This window comes from Anguilla anguilla, chromosome 2 (assembly GCF_013347855.1).
Source record: "Anguilla anguilla isolate fAngAng1 chromosome 2, fAngAng1.pri, whole genome shotgun sequence".
NCBI lineage: Eukaryota > Metazoa > Chordata > Actinopteri > Anguilliformes > Anguillidae > Anguilla > Anguilla anguilla.
This window is the reverse complement of record NC_049202.1, coordinates 61,988,807-62,008,910: the sequence shown is the minus strand read 5'-3', so window position 1 is coordinate 62,008,910 and position 20,104 is coordinate 61,988,807. Positions and strand designations below refer to the sequence as shown.

Sequence of the window (20,104 nt, the reverse complement as noted above, 5' to 3'; positions counted from 1 at the left end):
TTGTTTGGAAATAAAAAAGTGCTTTTAAGCTCTTTCAGGGCAGCAGATGCTCCAAAGGTATGACGGAATCCAGCACAGAGAGACTAGACTCACTTTGAGGGGAGTTAATTGAGGCCTCACACACGCCTCATGAATAGTGCCGCCCCACCCCCCCCCCACCCCCCAAACAAAATAACACGGTTCTGGCCCGGGCTCAGCAGCACCACCACTAACACCTGTTATGAACATTTGAGTATCTGATGACGATGATGATAATGCCGGGGCTCAGGCTCCTGCTGACTCTCCGCTGCGCCAAATGACAGATTTTCAGCTTTAGAACGCGCCGGAAGAAAAAAACATGGCCACCGCCAAAGAGCAACCGCCGGCGAGGCTGCTGACTGAATGAATCAGATTTTTAAATTTACAATTAATTTTATTGCAAAAATGGGAATGCTGATGGGAATTTCTTTGCAATTCACTAATAGAATTTTCAACTGACCATCACTTTGCTCTATATGATACCTTCGCTTGACCTTGTTTTACCTTGTCTAATGAAGGGAACGCAGCTGCTGATCAGATCAGTTCAGTTCCCTACTTGGGGTTAAACCTGAGGCTGAGCACCATTCGTGAAGACTTACGGAATAACCCGACTTGCTCAGTATGAAAACCGTGGCATAAACCCACGTCTACAAATCACCAACGAGATGGAGGTGAGCAAAAAAAAAAAACATAAAATAAATATGAAATGGTCACAGAACATGTGAGATGCATAAATCTGCAACAGGATTGGAAAGCAGAGCAGAGCATGTGAAGCTAAGCTAGCACGGCTCAATCGCTACATTAGCAACTACGCAATCTGAGGCCAGACCCCTCCCCGTCAGAGGGGGATCCAGGCTGGCTCTGGCAGCCCTCTCTCCTAGGTGGGCTTCACAGATCTAATAGTGATCACTCACCCTGTTAGCCACCGACCAGCCCCCTCATCAAAGCCTCAGTCAGTGTTGCACAGCTTTGATGTGCAAGGCCTGCACCATTAAGTTTGGCGGAAAACGAGTACTTATGTCCTGCTGGGACGATCCGAGACAACAAACAGATCCAATTTCGGTCCCGGGGGGTGATTGGGAGGGGGGGGGGGGGGACGTCAGGTGTGAGAGTGTGGGCATCTGGGAGGCACCTGCTGTCCCCCATCTTCCCTTTGAGAGAGAGAGAGGGTGGTGGGGGCAGATTCCCAGCATGCCCCGGGGCAGCTGCTGACAGGCAAGATCGTGCCCCCTCACAGCCCCCCCATGGAGGGCTCCTGGGGTCACTCCTGACCCCCCCCCCCCCCCCACCCCCTTGGCAGTAAATTCCTCCAGCAGGACGATGGGGTCCCAACAAGTTCACATTTTCAATAGTATCCACAGTGATCACTTTCACACCCGCCCTGAACCCGGCTGGGCTGCGTGCTCTGAGGGACCGCCGATCGGGTTTCACCCCCCCAGACCCCCCCCACCTCCCCCCCCCCCCCCGACACCCTGCACCCTAAACCCTGCACCATGCCGGGGTGCAGAATCTGGTTCTGGCTCGGACCCAGGCCCGCTCGCTGGAACAGAAGGCCCCGCCACAGTGACCTGAGTCTGCCAGAAAGAATGCCCATCGCCCTGGAGACCGGGGCGTCTACCCCACTGCCTGCTGGGGCAAAGCACATCAATCAGGTATATCGCAGGAAAAGAGAGAAAGCTTGGGGCTCAGGTTGCGCCCCGACAGCACCCCCCCCCCCCAAAACCTCCCCTCGGTCTCTCTCTGCCCCACTGGTCAACAGCAGTTTAGCTTTGGTCAAGGGTGATTCGACCGGTCACAGCTGGCCTAGAGAACGGACCCCAGCACTGAGGAGGGGCCCAGAAACCTGAGGGGTCAGCGTCACCGACAGGGGGAGAGGCGCAGAAGATCCATGATCGCCACTGGGCCCGACAACGGGGTTCTGGGTCTGCCGCTTCGTTTGAACAAACAGGAGTGTGTTATTCCAGCGGCCCCAACCAGGCTGGATCAAAGGAGCAGCCTCTGAGGCCAGCTGTACCACTACAGACACACACTCACACACTCACACACACACAAGCACTCACACACGCACACACACACACACACTCACACACACACACACACACACACAAGCACTCACACACACACACACACACAAACACAGGGAGCTCTTTGTTTATAGTAGCTCCGTATCTGAGCTGAACACAGAGCCCCTCCCCCTTTATGACATCACAGCCTGTGGCAGACAGGAGGCGGGCAGGCAGGCTGTATTGGGCAGGCCAGGGCCTGGGGGAGGAGAGAAGGGTATCAGGGCCAAGTCTGATGGGTTTTACGGGTCAGAACCGGCTAACAGAGGAAAGGCTCCAGCGATTGTATAACTGCTGGCCTGCAGCCTGATACGCCCCTGGGGACAAGTGCAGATGGGTGCCTGAGTGTGTGTGTGTGTGCGTGCGCACGTGTGTGTGTGTGTGTGTGTGTGTGTGTGTGTGCGTGTGTGTGTGCGTGTATGTGTGAGTGTGTGTGCGCGCGCGTGTATGTGTGTGTGCGTGTGCGTGTGTATGTGTGTGTGTGTGTGCGCGTGTGTGCGTGTGCGTGCGTGCGTGTGTGTGTATGTGTTTGTGTGTGTGTGTGTGTGTGTGCATGCGCACGTGTGTGTGTGTGTGTGTGTGTGCGTGTGCGCGTGTGTGCGTGCTTGTGTGTGTATGTGTGTGTGTGTGTGTGTGCGCGCGTGTGTGTATGTGTGTGTGCCATGTTATCACCTCGCCTGCGGCGGGTCAGCAGCATGCCGCGATCTGCCGGGCTTTCCGGAACGTTTTCCGGAACGTTCCACGGCACGTCCGGTGATGAGAGACGCGCACGACAGGAGCAAAAACAGGGCCTGGTTTACACCTCCGCCCTTCCTGAGCATCGCTCGAGCTCCGACGAGCCGCACAGACACTCCCCTGAGCCACTGCGGAAGAGCTGTCAGCTTCCCCTTCAGACAGAATGCCGCAGAAAAAACAGACTACAAAAGCATAGTCTCTCCCAGTGTTTAAGGACTACAATATGGGGCGGCAGTGTAGTATAATGGGTAAGGAACTGGTTTTGTAACCCGAAGGTCACAAGTTTGATTCCTGGGTAGGACACTGCCATTGTACCCTCGAGCAAGGTACTTAACCTGCATCGCTTCAGTGTACATCCAGCTGTATAAACAGATGCAATGCAAATGCTATGTAGAATGTTGCGTGAGTCGCTCTGGATAAGAGCGTCTGATAAATGCCTGTAATGTAATGTAATTCCTGAATGCACTCCACGGTCTCGTCACAGTCCTTTTCAGAAACAGCGAATATTGCGTTTCGCAGAGCGACCTTAAAGAAGTAATAAAAATAAGAAACACAGACTTGTGGAAGAAGAAATAATACTGTTCACAACGTCAAAATATTCATTTCATCTGTGAAAATATCAGAAATGAACTTCAAATAACAATAATAATATAGCCGTGGAGCCGAAATGGCGGAAATGAAACATGGCCCTCGCGATGTTATTGAAAGTCTTGCGCCTGGATCTCGTGGCGGGATGTCGCGGGAGAGAAATCCCGCCGCGGCCCACATCAGAAGGGGCTCCCGCGCGTGGCTCTGAGGCTGGGGGGGGGGCAGAACCCCCTCCGCGGGGCTCCCCCGCCGAGGTCCGGCTCTCGCTGTTAAAGAACACCGTTCAGCACCGTTACCGAAGCCCACGCGCCCTTCCATAAACACGGAAACCCCTAATTTAACCCCCCACCCCACCCGCACCCACCCACCCACCCACCCCTCTCCCTCTCCCTCCCACTTTCCCTTTATATCTCTCTCTTTCTTTCTCTTCCTCCCACACCATTCAATGCATTGTTGCAGACGTTTCCCCAAAACTGCCACCACTCTCTCAAAAAATGCAATTTTTTAAAAACATTTTTTACGATGACATGCTTTAAGGATACAGTATCTGAGCGCCGTTAACAAGATGAGGGTTACCAAGCTGATTGAATTACCCTCGTTTCATTCATCCCTTTATCGCAAACAGATGGGGGGGATACTGCAGCGGTGGTGCAGATGTAAGAGACGGCTTGCGTGGTCTCTAATACAGTGGCTGCAAAGCGCTAGGCCGACCCAGAAGGCATGTGACTTGGGTTGGAGTGGGGTGGGCAGGGAGGGGGGTGGGGGTGGGGGTGTGTGTTGGGTGGTGACCAGGGGGCACAAGATAAGACCCCCCCCCCCCCCCCCCCCCCCCCGCCCCCCGCACAGGTCACACATGTTTTCGTGAGGGGGTAATTATCCCATTAGACCGTTCGGTCTGGGCTAATCCGGCAAGCCTGGCCACTTCAAATGGGGGCCCCCCCAGGATCGACAGGTGAAGGGGACTGTGGGTAACTCGAGCGGACCGGGACGTAATGACCACCGCACTGTATAGAGCCCTTTCATTACACCCCTCTGTTTAGGCCGACCCCGCCCCTTGTTCGCATGTGGCGCGCATATTTCCACAACAAAAGCCCTCTAGGCTGAGGACAAATGTCTGGGCGCAAGACGGAAAAAAATCTGTAATACGATCTCCGCGGCAATCAAACGGATTTCCGGCGATTTAAGAAAAAGAAAAAAAAAACAAAGAAAGAAAGTAATAAATAAACAATACAACGCAACGAAACCCAGTACGTTGTATGACATGATCGTCGCTCAGTGCATTTGAAGATACTCATTCTTTTCATGTAAACTACAGTAATGGAGTTCTGAGTTTATCTTCTCCAAGTGAAAGCGCCTGCTTCTTGAAACCATACTCTCATTGTGGCACTGGCAGTTAAACGCAGAATTAAAACACACACACACACACACACACACGACACGATGAAATAAACAGGGAATCAAATTCCGGTGGGTGAGACTTATTTACACTGGCTCTCTCGTCGGTCATGTAAAACAGGTTCAGGACAATTAGAAGCATAAAGGTAGGCTTTTGGAGAGAGGAAAATAGAGAGGGAGAGAGAGAGAGAGAGAGATGTATGAAAGACAGATAAAGGAGGTTTCAACTTCTTTCAGGGCAACTTCATAACTTACAGTGAACTTTGTGTAACCTGCATGGGAAACCGTAACCTATGGGAACTTTAACGACCCCGCAATTCTATATATTATTCCATCCAAAGCAATAGAAAAAGTAACAATTACATATCATTAATTTATCTACCTGAAGACTGACTTGCTTCAGTTGATCGTTTTGAGTTAAACCTGAGGAAACCTGCCAGCTGGCTGTAAGGCAAGCCGGCCCCCTTCCACAGAGTCCAAGTGCAGCCACTGCCTGTGGGTTTGTGTAGCCATGGAAAATCAAGTCAACAGAGCTCAATGAGTCCAGTGCTAGCACTCAGCTGGGAACAAGCCGCACCCACACACAAGCGCAAAGACATACTGACACACACGCACGCACGCACGCGCATATGCACACACACACGCACACTCACACACATACACGCGCATACGCACACACATACACACTCACACACGCATGCGCATAAGCACATACACACGCGCACTATACACATACACTCACTCACACACACACACTCACACACACACATACACTACACACACACACAATCACACACGCACACACACACATGCCCATACACACACACACACACCATATGTGGTCCTGTAAGTATAAAGTTAATGTATATACAGCTAAAAGTGGAAACGGGAGACAAGGTATTAAGTGAAGTAAGCAACCGAAAAGCAGATAAAGGAACAGGAAGTCTTAAGACAGAGTGTGTTTAATGATAAGCTTGGGCAATGTGAAATTAGACACTACCTCAGAAACCATTTTAAAGCGTTTGCCATCGCAAGTAAAGAAAGAATGAAGGAATAAAATCATTTCAAGTACATTTTAACATTTAAGTTATTATGACTTTGTGAATAGAATAACATGAAGAGAACAAGTACATTAATGGAAAACTGTTCTAACAACTTAATAATCAACCATTAAAACGTTCTGTTTAATTAAAAAAAAAATCTTGATAAATGGAATATCTCTTCAGAAGAGCAGCACAGCTAAACAAAAAACCATAAGACAGTTTCCAGGGCAACATGAAAATTGTATACAATTTATTGTCAGAAAAAGTAACTTTTCAAATGGAAATGGTCGACTCTTTTTGGGCTGTTAATCAAAGATAAAAACAAAGGTGCATAGATAAAAAATAATATCAGACACTACATTCATGAGAGAACTTTAAAAAAACAGAACAACCGTCACTGAAGAAAGTCTGCATGCAGGAACAGTTCAATCTTATTTTTCAGCTTTATCTTCCCGCAGAGCTCTACAGTGCTCCCTTTTTAGGAGCGTTTGCTCTTGATACTTGACGTGCGATAACCGAAAAAATAGTTTCTACTAATTGTGATACATTAGCTCCTATATTTTTTATTATATAAATTAGGAGCACATGTGCTCCTTGGAAAGAAATGTTTGCATCGAGCCCTGTCCTGTGTGTGTGCATGCGAGTGTGTTTTTGTGTGTGTGTGTGTGTCAATAACCACATCGAGAGCGGTCAAATGGACAAAAAATCTATGAAAATAATCCTTTAACCTTTTTACTGTTGTGACATGACAGACACAGCGATTATCAGACTACAGACAGGGGATAAAACGTACCCAGAGGGTTAATCACTGTACCATATGGTACTGTACATTCTTACAGGAACCTCTACGGTTCCCATATTAGCCAATTTCACACTACAGGGGAAGTGTATCTCCTGAGGTTAATACTGCTGTACAAATATTCGGAGGGGAATTAAAATAATAATAATAATAATAATAATAATAATAATAATAATAACTACACAGTTCCAGGCGACGGGACGCTGATTAATCAGCGATAAAAAAGGGCCACTTTCACAGGGCAGAATGGACAGCAGAAACAAACAACAGCCACCACAGGGCCCGATTCCTCTGCCAATATAAACACACGCTTCAGATCGCACGAAGATTAAAAAACAACACCGCGCGAGCACGTCTGACTCACAGCGCGTAAGAATTTATGGGGCAAAAACTTTATTCATTTTATGTTTTCTTAATCGCTAACTCATTCGCACGTATCCGCCAGGTCCTGGCAGTTTAAATGTAAGTGTCGTTAATGTTTTTTCTTTTTCTCCCCATTCCCCCCCCCCCCCCACCCACCCACCCACCCACCCAGATGACACGAGTATTTGGAGATTTTTAAACTTTGAACCCAAAGAAACTGCGGTTGAGCAAGTGACTAAACACTAAAAGTGAGAGGAGAGGGGGAAAAAACCTTTTTACCTCCACCCAGTCTAGGGCAACGAAACAACACCATTCCTATCAAACGGCCAGGCCCCAGCGCACAGACAGGGCATTAATAACCCCCGTCCCTCACACGGAGACACCCCGGGAACTACCCGACAGAGAGCAGTTGCGCTCCTTCAGAATTAGTCACGTCATTATCATCGTTATTTATTTACTTTTTTTTAACGTTTTTTTATTTCATTCCAGGGCCCTTTTTTTTTTTTTAAAGCGGAAAGCCCGGCTCAGAGGCGCAGACGGGATTCCGCGGAATCTTGGCAACTCCGGAGGATAGATGGGACCCTCGGAGATGTAAAAAAAAAAAAAGAAAAGAAAGAAAAAAACGCCCCACAATGGATGAATAGGTAAATAAAAGGGTGTGAAAGAGTGATGGCGAAAAGAGAGAGTGCATTCTCAGAAGGAAACAGAGAGAGAAGTCTGTGTGGGAAGAATAAGTAGGGGGAAGGGGGAGGTTGAGTTCTGAAAGAAGGTTAAGGGGACGATGGCAAAGTTCCCCCCCCCCCCTCCCCACCACCACCCCCACCCCTCTGGCCTCAGAGAGTCAATGTGCAGTGTTAACTCAATCAAAAGATGAATTATACCTCCTGAGACACTCAGGTAACCCTTCATTATGGCCCTAATTCTTCTTAATAACAGTCGCCGTGTCAGAGATGCCCCATTACACGGCGAGACTGCTGAGAAGGGAACCATTATCCCCCAGAGGGCCCCGCTCAAAACGTGAATGAACACACACAAATCGATCTGAAACTAAATACACAAATCAATCTGCCCCGGCCTGGGACGCAAGGGGGGGGGGGCAGCTTAAACAGAGAGAAGGAGTGAGAAAGAGAGGGGTGAGAGAGAGAGAGAGAGCGAGAAAAAGGAAGAAGAGATTAAAAGACACAATTATTTATAGAGGGTGTGTGTGTGTGTGTGTGTGTGAGTGTGTTGCAGAATGGGTGTGTGGGTGAGGGGGTGGGCAGAGGGTCAACTTATGTTTTTGTTTAAGAGCATGACCCCCTTCTCTGAACCAATACTACTTCCTGAGACAGGCTGGCAGTGTTAGACCCAGAGCAAAGGCCACATTCAGTCCTCTCTCCCTCCTTTCAGAGTTTCAGTGAGTAAAATAAAAAATAAATATATAAAAGAAACAACTGAGATCTGCTGGAGCATGTAAATATAGACAGAAAAAATACCTCTTTCTTTCAACCACTATTGTTTGTTTGAGCCTCACACACCCCAAAGCCACTAGAACTGCTGCTACTCATCAAGTACCTGTTTTCCTTCATCTTATTTCTCTTAATTCACTGACTGAGTAGAGTGCGAAGGAAGTCTATTCTTTGACCCCAACCCTGTTTAAAATGCATTGAGCCCTGTTTCCAAACACTTGATGAAAGGTTTTTATTTATTTATTTATTTACTTTTTTGACTGAAAAGTTCCACTGAGATTTCAAATACTTCCTTAAAGGAGAGCTGGCGTATAAAATACACGTCTAATGCTAAAAATTTTCATTTTGTTCCATCCATTAATTTCCAACGTTGTCCATTCGCTTTGCTTATCCATGCCTCGTTTGATTGAATATGTTTATAAATTGTATTTAATTTACTTCATTGACAATGATATACAACAATGGTCCACTATTACCTACTCAGACTACATCTTCATTTGTAATCACATATCATTCGTTTAGACATACAAAAAAAAAACTTTAAAATGAGTCTGACTTCTAAATAAATACGCACGCGCAACTATAATGAAGTTAGCATGTCTCAAATTGTTAAACATCAGAAGTCAATTGGCTATGTGAAGTATTAATGACGCGCAATACGGCTGTTGCACAACACCGTGTCGGCAAAACAGAGCCAAAATAGGAATCATACTTTAAAATACTTCGTAGAACGCAGTTTTTGATTTAAAAAAAAATGTATTTACCAATCACGACAAGCTAAAACAGAAAATTGACAATTACAATAATTTAAACACCGTAGGCCACACTAACACCTGCCACTCAATTAACTGTCTTAGTGTTATTTCTATTCAACTTCATCAATAAAACTACTGTATAATAATGCCAAACGATTGTAATATAAAATCCATAAATGTATCAATACATTCGGCACGCATTCATCACGAATAAAAGTAAGAAATACGTGAAATATTAGGCAACAACTCGCAACAGGTAGGCTACTATCCCACGTAAATGTATATGTAGCTTACACGCTTATAAAAGATAAATTATTAGCTTATACAATAAACCGCAATTCAAAAGTTAATTAAACATCCGGGAATTAATCGCAGAGCAATCAAAGTTTCAGAACAATTACATTACACAGATTCACATTGAGTTTTGTGTTCCATACGTTCCCTCAAGATTCAAATTCTCATAAGTAACTAAAACTGAATTATAATTCAGTAGCGAAACTAGTCAAGGTTTAAATCAGTTATGTTTCATATTTAGCATTTGTTTCTTGCCGTTATTTGCCCGATCGTAGGCCTATTCTTTTCTTTTTTTCAGATGCCTTGTCTCTTCGATTGAGGAAATGAACAAATTAAGTTTGTAGGTATTTACTGTCTAACTTTTTGCTAATCCATGTCATACACAGTACATTTCTCCACAGACCTTGCGGTATTCTTGCAGCACATTTAAATAAAATTCTGTTTTAGTCTTAATTTTTTTTAACCAGTGAGAGGCACTGGCGATGCGTGATTCAGTACAGCCCGAAGACGGTTTATCTAAAAACCCAGAGATAGGAAAGCGGTATCAACTACCCCTGATTTCAAATAAGCCCACGATATGCACAATAACAATTGCGAAAAAATCGTAGACTGTAATAATAATAACAATAACAATAATAATAATAATAATAATAATAAAAATAAAATTACCTGTACCAATCCAGTCCGTTGTCGTAGTTCCTATCAAAGAAGTGCGGCTCGGCTCCCACGGCCCTGATGTCTGGATGCACGCGGAGAAACTCGAGCAGCGCGCGCGTACCGCCCTTTTTCACCCCGATAATGATCGCCTGGGGCAGCTTCTTGGTCCCCTCGCCAAGCTGGGTGAGTTTACCTGTACTCCCCGTCTTCGCCGAAAAGCCTGCCACCCGCGCTATGGAAGCCAGTTCCAACGAGCCCGCGAGTCGCAAGTCCGAGCGCAGCGCGCTCGCGTGCGCCTCCAGTCCAGACAGGACGCCAGCGCCGACAACGTTCCTCGCCGCGTCCAACCGGGATGTGAGTTTGGCGGCGTCGTAACCCGGCTTGCTGATGATTTTTTGGAGTAGCCTTTTTCTCCTCAGTGACTGCCAGTCCTGAAAATCCGAGGCAATGAAACCCATTACTTGCTCGGGCGCTCTCACCGGAGTAGGCATGGTGCTGCAGCGGTCGGTCAGGCAGTACATGAAGTAAAGAGACGTGAGCAGGGACAACAGCATAACCACGAATTTCTTAAAGATGCTCCTGGACGGGGGATCCGAAAAGACGCGGCTAAATGCCATAACGGTCCGCGGGTCGTTGGTGCAAGAGCCACAGCCATGCTAGGCAGACATCCTCGGGTCTGGCCATTAAGAAACGGAGAACACTTAAAGCAGTGGCCGCATCTATAGTCAACTCGATTTTTCAAGCAGTCGTGTCAGAAATAGCCTAACCTTGACGTGCGTACGCAAGCTGAGGTAAGTTGTTTTCGCCGCTTACAGTTCTTATAATTATATTTTCAAATCACAGTGTAGGAAATTAAATGCAAGCATTCCACTATTCTGTTTCTGCAACAATTCCACAACCTTGATTTCACTAAATGTGCTGTTTTGGAGGAGCATAGATCAATACAAATGTATTTTTGCACATTCTATTTCCCTGGCTGATAATTTCACTTGGTGCCACATCTTCAGCTGTTAACTCGAGTACATTTACTATTACTAAATGACAACCAAAAGCCTTAAAGAAAAATAAAAAAAGGTCAAATCCGTACCAAAGATTCAAATATTTCGTGTTCCAGTCACCAGCCCTGTACCCAAAGGCAAACTTAAACTTCACTGACTCCCCTGCACGTGTATTGCTTGTACCGAACTTCTGCGTGACACACGAAGGGTAATAGACATTTCTTTATCCAATCAGAGCGCGTGAAATTATTTTCTGTGTCCGTAAAAAGTATGTCAGTTAATAAATGTAGCCAATGAAATGCCAGTTAGGGCGGGAGCACAGGCACGATATCTGCCACGCCCGTCCAGGAGCTGTCAAGCTTGAAGGAATGCAAATCGGCGTCCTAGCGACGGTGGCTTTTGCGCAGGCAGAACGCACATTTCCGACAGAAAATGTCTGGATGCTCGTTCACACACGAGCATTAAGGGACACCCGACACAAATCTATTTTTCTGCACATCTTGTCATTGCTGCTGGAGTATTCCTTAAAATGTCTCCCGAGCGTTAAATAAAATAAAGTACTATAACGCTAAATTCAGTAAATAGTGCTTCGTTATTACTTTAAATAGTACATCATTGTTATCTTATTATTATTATTATTATTATTATTATTATTATTATTATTATTATTATTAGTAGTAGTAGTAGTAGTAGTAGTGGTCGGAGTGGTTGCAGTAGTGGTATAACGGGGAGAAGTTGCTGTAGTCTATTTTTTTGGAAGGGCAGCCTTTATCATTCGATGAAATAACCTGCCATGTCAGCTAATTAATCGCCATTCGATAGATCTTAATATGTTGGTGTTTCCAAGGCAACAAAGTAAAAGGTTGGCTTCACTTTTGAAATCTCTGAACAGCAATGACAGACTGATAAAAAGTGATTTTAAGCACACGGGACGCATCCCTGTCGGAAAGCAATCTCCTGACGTCTGTCTTCATGCTCTGCTACACAACACGCGTGATGAATTATCGCACGTGGCAGAACTGAACTCAATATTTTGTAGTGCAGCATTCAACACACTCCCTTTCAAATTAGCAGACTGCACAGATTTACCTACAAGTCAATCATTCCGAAATATCATATCCGAATGACAGCCTGTGGCAAGCTAGACCGTGAGTTCCCAAAAAACCCAAACTTCCAAACGAAAATGTTATTGCAGATCAGGAAAAACATGTCAAGAAAAATAAACTCGTTCTGATGTACAAATACTACAGTTTACCTCTCTGATCTGATTGTGTGCTCATCCACTTAACCTTGTAATCCTGAAGCTATCTTAGTTCATATGTGCAAATATGCATCAATCCAACTATTCTCAGGTGTTATTGCCTTCTTTTAATTTAAGAGATAATTAATATATACTTGGTTAATTGTTAAGACAGTAACGAGTATATTTATCTCTATCAGTTTTGTGATGAGACTTTAATGTTTTCCAAAATAATTAGTAAACCTTTATGTATGACTTGCAATCTGCTAAACCAACAGGTTTACACAAAAGGGATGTTTCCAGATTAAAAACTTCCTGTGTCTCTTCTCAAAAACTTCACAAGACAGGCTCAACAAGTCACACCGTGGATACACAAATCCAAAATTCACATCACATGACCTCATGATTTACTTTTGTCTGGTAAGCAGCGTGTGCTGCGTCTTGTCCCTGTTTGTCGTGTCGTGTTTGTATAAATAAAGTTAAATGGACTGAGTGAAGATGCCACAAAGCAAACATTATTCTTGTCTTTTTTGAAACTTTAGCCGCGTTTCCACCAAAATTACCCGGAACTTTCAGTCCCAGGAACTACTTTACCAGGAACTAAAAGGTTCCTTCAGCCAATGGTTGTCTGCGTTTCCACCGGGGTCTAAAGTACCGCGAAGATTAGGCAAATTAGCCCACTGACGTTGTCGTCGGTCCATCGGTCATATGATTTCTTCTGTAACCCCATACTGCCACCGAAGTAGCCTACATTATTTTCTAATAACCGGGACAGCCCGGAGGGGTTTATTCCACATATATACAACGGGTTACCAACAATGACTATATATGGTTACTTTTGTATTTATTGATTTTCATATATCCTCTCAAACACATTCATTAACAGCAGAAAACATTCACACGTTGTAAACAATTTGCTGTTTTATTACTTTCTCGTCGTCAATTCCATATAGGCTAATCGCAAAATGACAAGAATGGAACGAAAACTCGGACTTGCGTGAAAATGTAAATTAGTGGTACAGCCACCGTTTGCTTTCCTTCGAAGTTACTGCTAGCCGAGCAGCGAAGTGTGCCCTCCAGATACGAACCATGCACCATAAATGAGTCCATAGTCTTCCTGGTCTTTTCGTGGAATTGAAAAATGGCGGTAAAATTGAGTAAAATTACGGCAGTCTGAAAAAGCTAAAGGGAAGATTACTAGAATTAACCTGTTATTTTACCCGGATAAAAAGTGCGGAATGTGATTTCCAGTTTGCTTGCACTGTATCACCAATGTTAATTATGCAGAACTACCGCATACCTCACATAACTGTATCAAACGTTTTGAGTCAATTACAACGGGCTAACAAAGAAAATCCGGAAGAAAATATTCAGCAACCGAATTAATCCGTTTGAATGTTTTGGTAGCCTACGTAATATGCTGTCCCAGCACGAATGCTTAGCATTTTATAAAACGAATACTAAAGCAAGAAAAGAACAGAAGAGCACACGTTATAATTCCAAGACGTTGACAGGCTATAACCAAAAGTAGGCTACTGCGCCGCATAACATACAAGTTTGATTTGAAGTTATTATGAAAATAAATTGGTTTGCCGCTGCATATTTTCAAACATGGCGGGTAATGGCGGAAAATAAATACAACACAAATGCTACGAGTACTCGACCAATCAGAAATGTTCAGCGCTGCAAGCTCCACCCAAAAGGTTCCTGTACTTTCGGAAAGTACTACCCCCCGAGCAGGAACGTTTTGGGGGGTAAAACAAAGCCCCCAGAACTAAATTTAGACCCTAGTTCCTGCGGTGGAAACGCACTGAGTTCCTCAAAAGGTTCCTAGTTCCGGGGTATAGTTCCTGCGGTGGAAACGCGGCTTTTGTTTAGCTTTCATCGGAGTATCTCCCCCTCCCATCTCTCCAGTCTAACTTCGGAAAGGTCCGGAAGATATCCTCATCACTCTGCAGGTCTGTGGCTTCACACGTAAACTGTCTCTCGCAAGTCCGGGCCCACCAAGGAAGATATCTATTATTGTTAACTTTTTTTCTGTGAGTGTTTTTTTTTCTTTCTTTCTTTTTCTCCCTTTTTTTAAAGAGGAGGAAGAGAAAAATAATAAGGGCGCATTATTTCTTTACAAGTGAACAAGAACAGAACCAAATGTTGCACATCTGCTGGTGTATTTTGGGGAGGTTAGCATGACAAAGAGAGCGCAGTGCTTCAATGCAGCACAGCTCACTGGTCTAGAATGAGGACGGAGACCCCGGTCAGAAGACTGGGGGGCTCTGCTTGTGCCAGATGTCCCCCCGTGTTTGGGTACAATGCAGGGCGCCCTGCGTTTAACAAATCACACCCCCTTTTCAGACCCCCGAAAAAAGAAGAGGCGCTGGTATTGCCGCCCTTACCCCCAAACCCCCCCCCCCCCCCCCCCCACACACACACACCCAACCCCAACCCCTCCCGTGGCTCTGTGCTAGCTCCCCGGGGTCAAATGTTTTCACATTGTCGTCACCCTCACGCAGGAGTGCAAAGGAATTTGGGGCTTTTCAGAGAGCCAAAAATGGGGTCCCCCCCTCCCCTCCGTGTCGCCTCCCCTTCCGGCCACCCTAACTTCACCGACACCCCTCCTTCCCGCTTCCCCCCCTCGCTTATGCTCGACTTTTTGACAAAAACATTCACCCTGCAAATTAATTATTTGAGAGCGGGAAAAAAAAAACCTGGGAGTTTATAGTGGAGCCAGAATGGTTTGATATTTACTCCGGAGGCTCATGTGTTGCAACGTTTGTCTTTTTTTAGGGAGCTAGCCCGCTTGTTGCAAGGAATACTCATTTTCTCAGGGCAGTAAAAAAAGGAGGCCATTTCGTGCGTAATTATACACCCAGCCTGTGCCGCTCCTTAAAAAAAAAAAAAAAAAAAAAGAAATGTGTGAGCAGTCTTCAAGGCACGTAAAAAAAGGCAATCTGACTTTCTTTCATCCACGCCATTTATCCGAAATGACTGTAATGCAGCCGCACTGACGGAGGCTCTCCGGAATCTTCCTAAAGATGGGTTTTGGGTCCTTTGGAGTGTAAACAGGGACACCATTTGCTATCTTCCACCAGAATGCATCCTGCGGTGTCATTAAAATGGAATGCCAAACGGCAGAGAGCGGAGACACATTTAAACGACGCAATTATTCCGGGACGCCAATGAAAATCCTCATGGTCGATATTTCTTTTGTGTGTGCGGAAACCGAAATAAGTAAATAAATAAATAAAATTGGATGAACTTACCCCCCAAAAAATAATCATCTGTTAAGAACTCTGTTTTTCTGTAGGGTAGGACTGGCGTGCACAGCCCCTGGAGAGCCCCAGGGCCTGCAGAATGTTCTATACACCTTAAAATCAGCAGCACATTCTGACCCAGATAGTCAGGCGCAGTGAGTTAAATGTGTAATCAGCTGCTTTAATATTTCGGTTAATTGCTGACTAACGACGAGAACCTTTACACCCTGTGGCTGTCCACCTGCGCTCGAAAGGTGCGTAAGATGAAGGAAAAGTTGCCACAGTGAGTGACCAATCAGAACGCGAGCGAACCTGACGCCCGTGCTCTGCGCTGTCTCTCCAGACGGGTGTACGCCCTGCGATTCAAGGCCTGTCAGTCTGGGGATCTGACGTCTTTACCGCCATTGTGATTATTTTAGTTTTATCGGGATGGAAGTGATATACGAATCTCTACTGAGAAAGACTGAACTGGATGTTTTACCATGCAGGGCAGTAAAACTTACATTCCCTTGTATGGAATTAAAATTCCTAAAGAAAAAAGAAGCAGCACTCTAAAAATGGCCAGGTGGTAGATATGAACCCCAGTGGGCTTTGGGTGGGATGGCACAGTCTCCCATCTTGCTCTTCTGCAACAGGAGATTGCAGAGCTGTAATCTTTTAAGGTGTAATCAGGGCGCGTACTCATGAGCAAGCCACACCCCCTCGCTCATTAGCATGCAAATAGAGTTACAGTAAATAATAATCATTTGTAAATCTTTGTTGAATTATTTCCTCTGAGTCAATATTATTTTCAAGGCTGGAAGTCCATTAAAGCACTTCTACCTTCTCCGGACGTGCTGTAATTTTTCCTCACAGTGTACCCTGGCCTTTCAGCATCATTAAACATGGCATATAGTTTAAAGGAGTGAAGCATTTTAATGGATTGCCTTCGCAACCTGAATACTTCATGGCTCCCATGGAAGCCAGGCTGTGCAGACATGAAGGAGTGTGTGTGTGTGTGCGCGCGCGCGTGTGTGTGTGCGTGTGTGTGTGTGTGCGCGCGCGTGTGTGTGCGTGTGTGTGTGCGTGTGTGTGTGTGTGTGTGTGTGTGTGTGTGTGTGTGTGTGCGCGCGCATGTGTGTGCGTGTGTGCATTTATGTACAGTACAGGCCGAAAGTATTAGGCCACCTGTGGCTTTTAAAAATAAACTTCGGGTAGAGAAGAATTCAGTTAATATATGCACATTTATAGAATAATAAACCGAAGTACAGACATTATTTTCTGGTTCTACCTGCAATAACGCAAGAAGATGACTTTTTCCTTAAAAATAATCTGAGACAACGACTTTCCTCGATACCCTCATGCCATAAAAGCTGAATATGTATTTAGTGGGGTTTGGGATAGTGTGTTTTCCATTCAGTCAGATGAGTTGCACACAGTGGAATTCGACTTATATATTTTTTTAAATAGCCCCTAACTAGGCTGCATTCATGTTCTCCAGAGATATTGATAAGGATCGGCTCTGGTCTCACAGTGTGACGGGCTGTCTGACAGTCCCATCGAGCGCCGGGGAAACCTAAATAAACATGGTATTTCAGAGACATTTCGCCTGATAATCCACGGGGGAAACAAATGCAATCGATTGTGGATGTTTTCCCAAACCCTCGAATGGATAATGCTTTATTAGGGTAGGGTCAAAATGCTTTTAAGTCGTGTCGCAATACAATGCCTTTTGTTATTATAAGTAAATTGAACGACTGCATGCTCATATTGAAGCAAGCTCATCGCTATTATGCATTTTACTAGTCTCAGTCTCATGGGAGTGAAACAAATTTCATTTCTGACACTTTTTTTTTTGTTATGTAATTTTCTGTTAATGTGGTATAATTACCAGAGCTTTGTGTTTAATTGAAGTGCTAAAGAGTAAAATGAATACTGTACAGCTATGAGAGCCATGTCTATTTTGTGGGTTTTTGTGTATGTGAAGCTTGCACTACTGTATGTGTGTCTGTGTGTGTGTGTTTGCGTGTGTGTGTATGTGTGTGTGTGTTGCATTCCTTCCTCTAAGAGGCAGCAAAGGTCAGTTGATTATAGGGGAGTGAAGGGAAAGGGAGACAGACATAGAGTGAGATTTTGAGATTTACAGAAAAGGGGTGGGAGAGAGAGAGAGAGAGAGAGAGAGAGAGAGAGAGAGAGAAAAGGAGGGCAGAGGGAGAGACAGAACTGAAAGCGAGATAGAGGAGCAACAGAGAAGAGAGCGAGAAAGGGACAGAGAGAGAGAGAGAGAGGGAGAGAGAGAGAGAGCTGGCAGCTGCAACTTCTCCTGTCTTTACCAGTAAAAGAGGACAGTAGGCTAAGATATGCTCTTTGGGGATATAGGAGTAAAATCCCATTTCCTCAGAGCAGTTTCAGCTTTAAGCAGCTAACTCTCATAACTTTAGACAGTGATTTATGCACACGCTGCGGTTAAGAAATACTAGGACACAGTGTTCAAAGAAAACAGCCCAATCAATCACCAATTAGCAACATCACCCCAGTGGCCAGTTGGGCTGTGCGTTTTTTTAAGCGGCTGCATTGTGTTTGCCGGGGCCTCTGGCAGGGTGCGCGCTGCGTAGCTGTACGGAGGTCAGGGTCCGGGAAGGTCACAGGTCAAACTCCTGCATAAACAAAAGGCTGCTGCAGTTGCTTCTTGACCCCCTCCTCCCTCCCCCTCGCCCCCCCCCCCCCCCCCCCCCCCGCCCCATGCAGGAGCCATGGGGTAATCTCTCTGCGAAATCTGCCCCCCCCCGCTCAGCCTCACTCATTAAACAGAGCGCCAGGACGTGCGTTCGGCCTGCTTCCTGCACATGACCCTGCGCTCATCCGTCCCTCCCCGAGGAAGAGGAGGACCCGCCTGTTCATTGGCTGGCTCAGAGAGGGCCATCGCAGCGGTTCAAACCGAGGGGCTCGGGTCTCTGTTGTACCCTCATTCACAAATGGGGTGAAGGAACCTTTTAGTTCCTTGAAAAGTAGTTCCTGGGACTAAAAGTTCCGGGTACTTTTGGTGGAAACGCGGCTTATGACTTACAGGGGATAGTTCCACCCCCCCCCTTACCTATTTGATATTAGCAACCAGCTTCTTCATATGTAATTCTAGAAGCTGCATGTTAAACAGTAGCGTTGGTTTGGAAATTTAGTTGAAGTGCTGCTCAAGCTTAAGATCTGAGTAATGAGTTTAACTCTCATTGTTGTGTTTGGGGCCAGTTTGTGCCCGTCCGTTTTCGACATCTCCTAAAGTCCAGTTGCTTTTTCATCTTGCTACTTTATGATTTCTCCTGATTTTGTGGGATTAAATACTAAACATGCAAAAAACAATCCTGTCCCAACTTTGCATACAGAGGTGTTGCGTGGGGGCTAGTTTTGACCTTAGGCTCTATAGCCGTGCAAAACATAAGAAAACATACAACCTTTTTTGATTTTTTTTTTTTGTAGGTTATTGCAGTCACACTTTCCCATGCAGGTTTCTAACTTTCCCTTCCTCGCGCTCTGAAACGAGAAGTTTCTCACAGATTTTTTAATAAAAGGCTGGTCGTTTGGGAGACATTAAGAAGGCCATGTTTCTATGTTTCTATTACAACAGTTTAGTATTGGTTTAAACTATTGGGGTTTTAACTGGATCCCAATCATAAAAGCCGTCATAAAATTAAATCATAATATGTAGTTTAAGTGAGCAATATAAGTTGAGAAGGAAATATTCTCGCCCAGTGTTTCCACTGAGTGCTAAACTGCTGATGATATGTAAGGAATAAGGCAGTAGAGGTTGGCTTTAATGATTCACTAAAATGATTATTTTCTTTAGGATACAGCGGGTAAGGGGTGGGACTTGTGGTTAGATTGAACGGCCTCTCCTGTACATTGCTAAAAGTCCACCATACTCTGGAGTTAAATAATTAAGCTTTTTTGAAAGGTTTCCAGCTGGTCTGTGGTCGTGTGGAAAATAATTGTGTGCTGTAGGGTTAACTTCCCTGGATGAAAGATGGTCCAGATCTAGGTACTACTCAGTACTCACATAACAAGTTTTGGTTGTCGGAACATTCCCGGAATATTAAGAAAGTTAGGAAATGTTTCCACAGTGTACATTTACATTTACATTACATCCAGTGTCTTCAATGTCCTTTGACCATTTAAGTCACAAGGAATGTTTCAGGAATTACCTTAGTTAGTTAGTTTTACTAATCAAGTAAAAAGATATTTGGATTGTGGCTGCTCATTCAAGTCCATTTTAACCTAAATGTTAGCAATACTAAAACTTTTTTTGTCATTTCTATGTTTTCTAAGTCCCCCATGATGTGTTTTTCACAATAAAATGATAACCATCACTAGATGTTGCCAGAAAGGTTTTATGCAACCTGCCTTGGACATTTCCCTGTAACTTTAAACTGGATTTGTTTAATTACTTTATTATTCGTTTGGATCAATATAATGTCCTAACGCTGCTT

General features: G+C 45.0%; 1 protein-coding gene across 1 annotated transcript in view; it reads right to left on the bottom strand.

Moving 5' to 3' along the window:
* The window catches only part of si:ch211-216b21.2 (heparan sulfate glucosamine 3-O-sulfotransferase 3A1), a 40,730-nt gene extending 29,363 nt beyond the window's left edge, over positions 1–11,367 (bottom strand). Inside the window, exon 1 of the mRNA XM_035399216.1 lies at positions 10,171–11,367. Coding sequence (XP_035255107.1) covers positions 10,171–10,775 — 605 coding nt within the window. The 5' untranslated portion in view covers positions 10,776–11,367. The remainder of the gene's footprint in view (positions 1–10,170) is intronic.
* Positions 11,368–20,104: the final 8,737 nt, after the last annotated feature.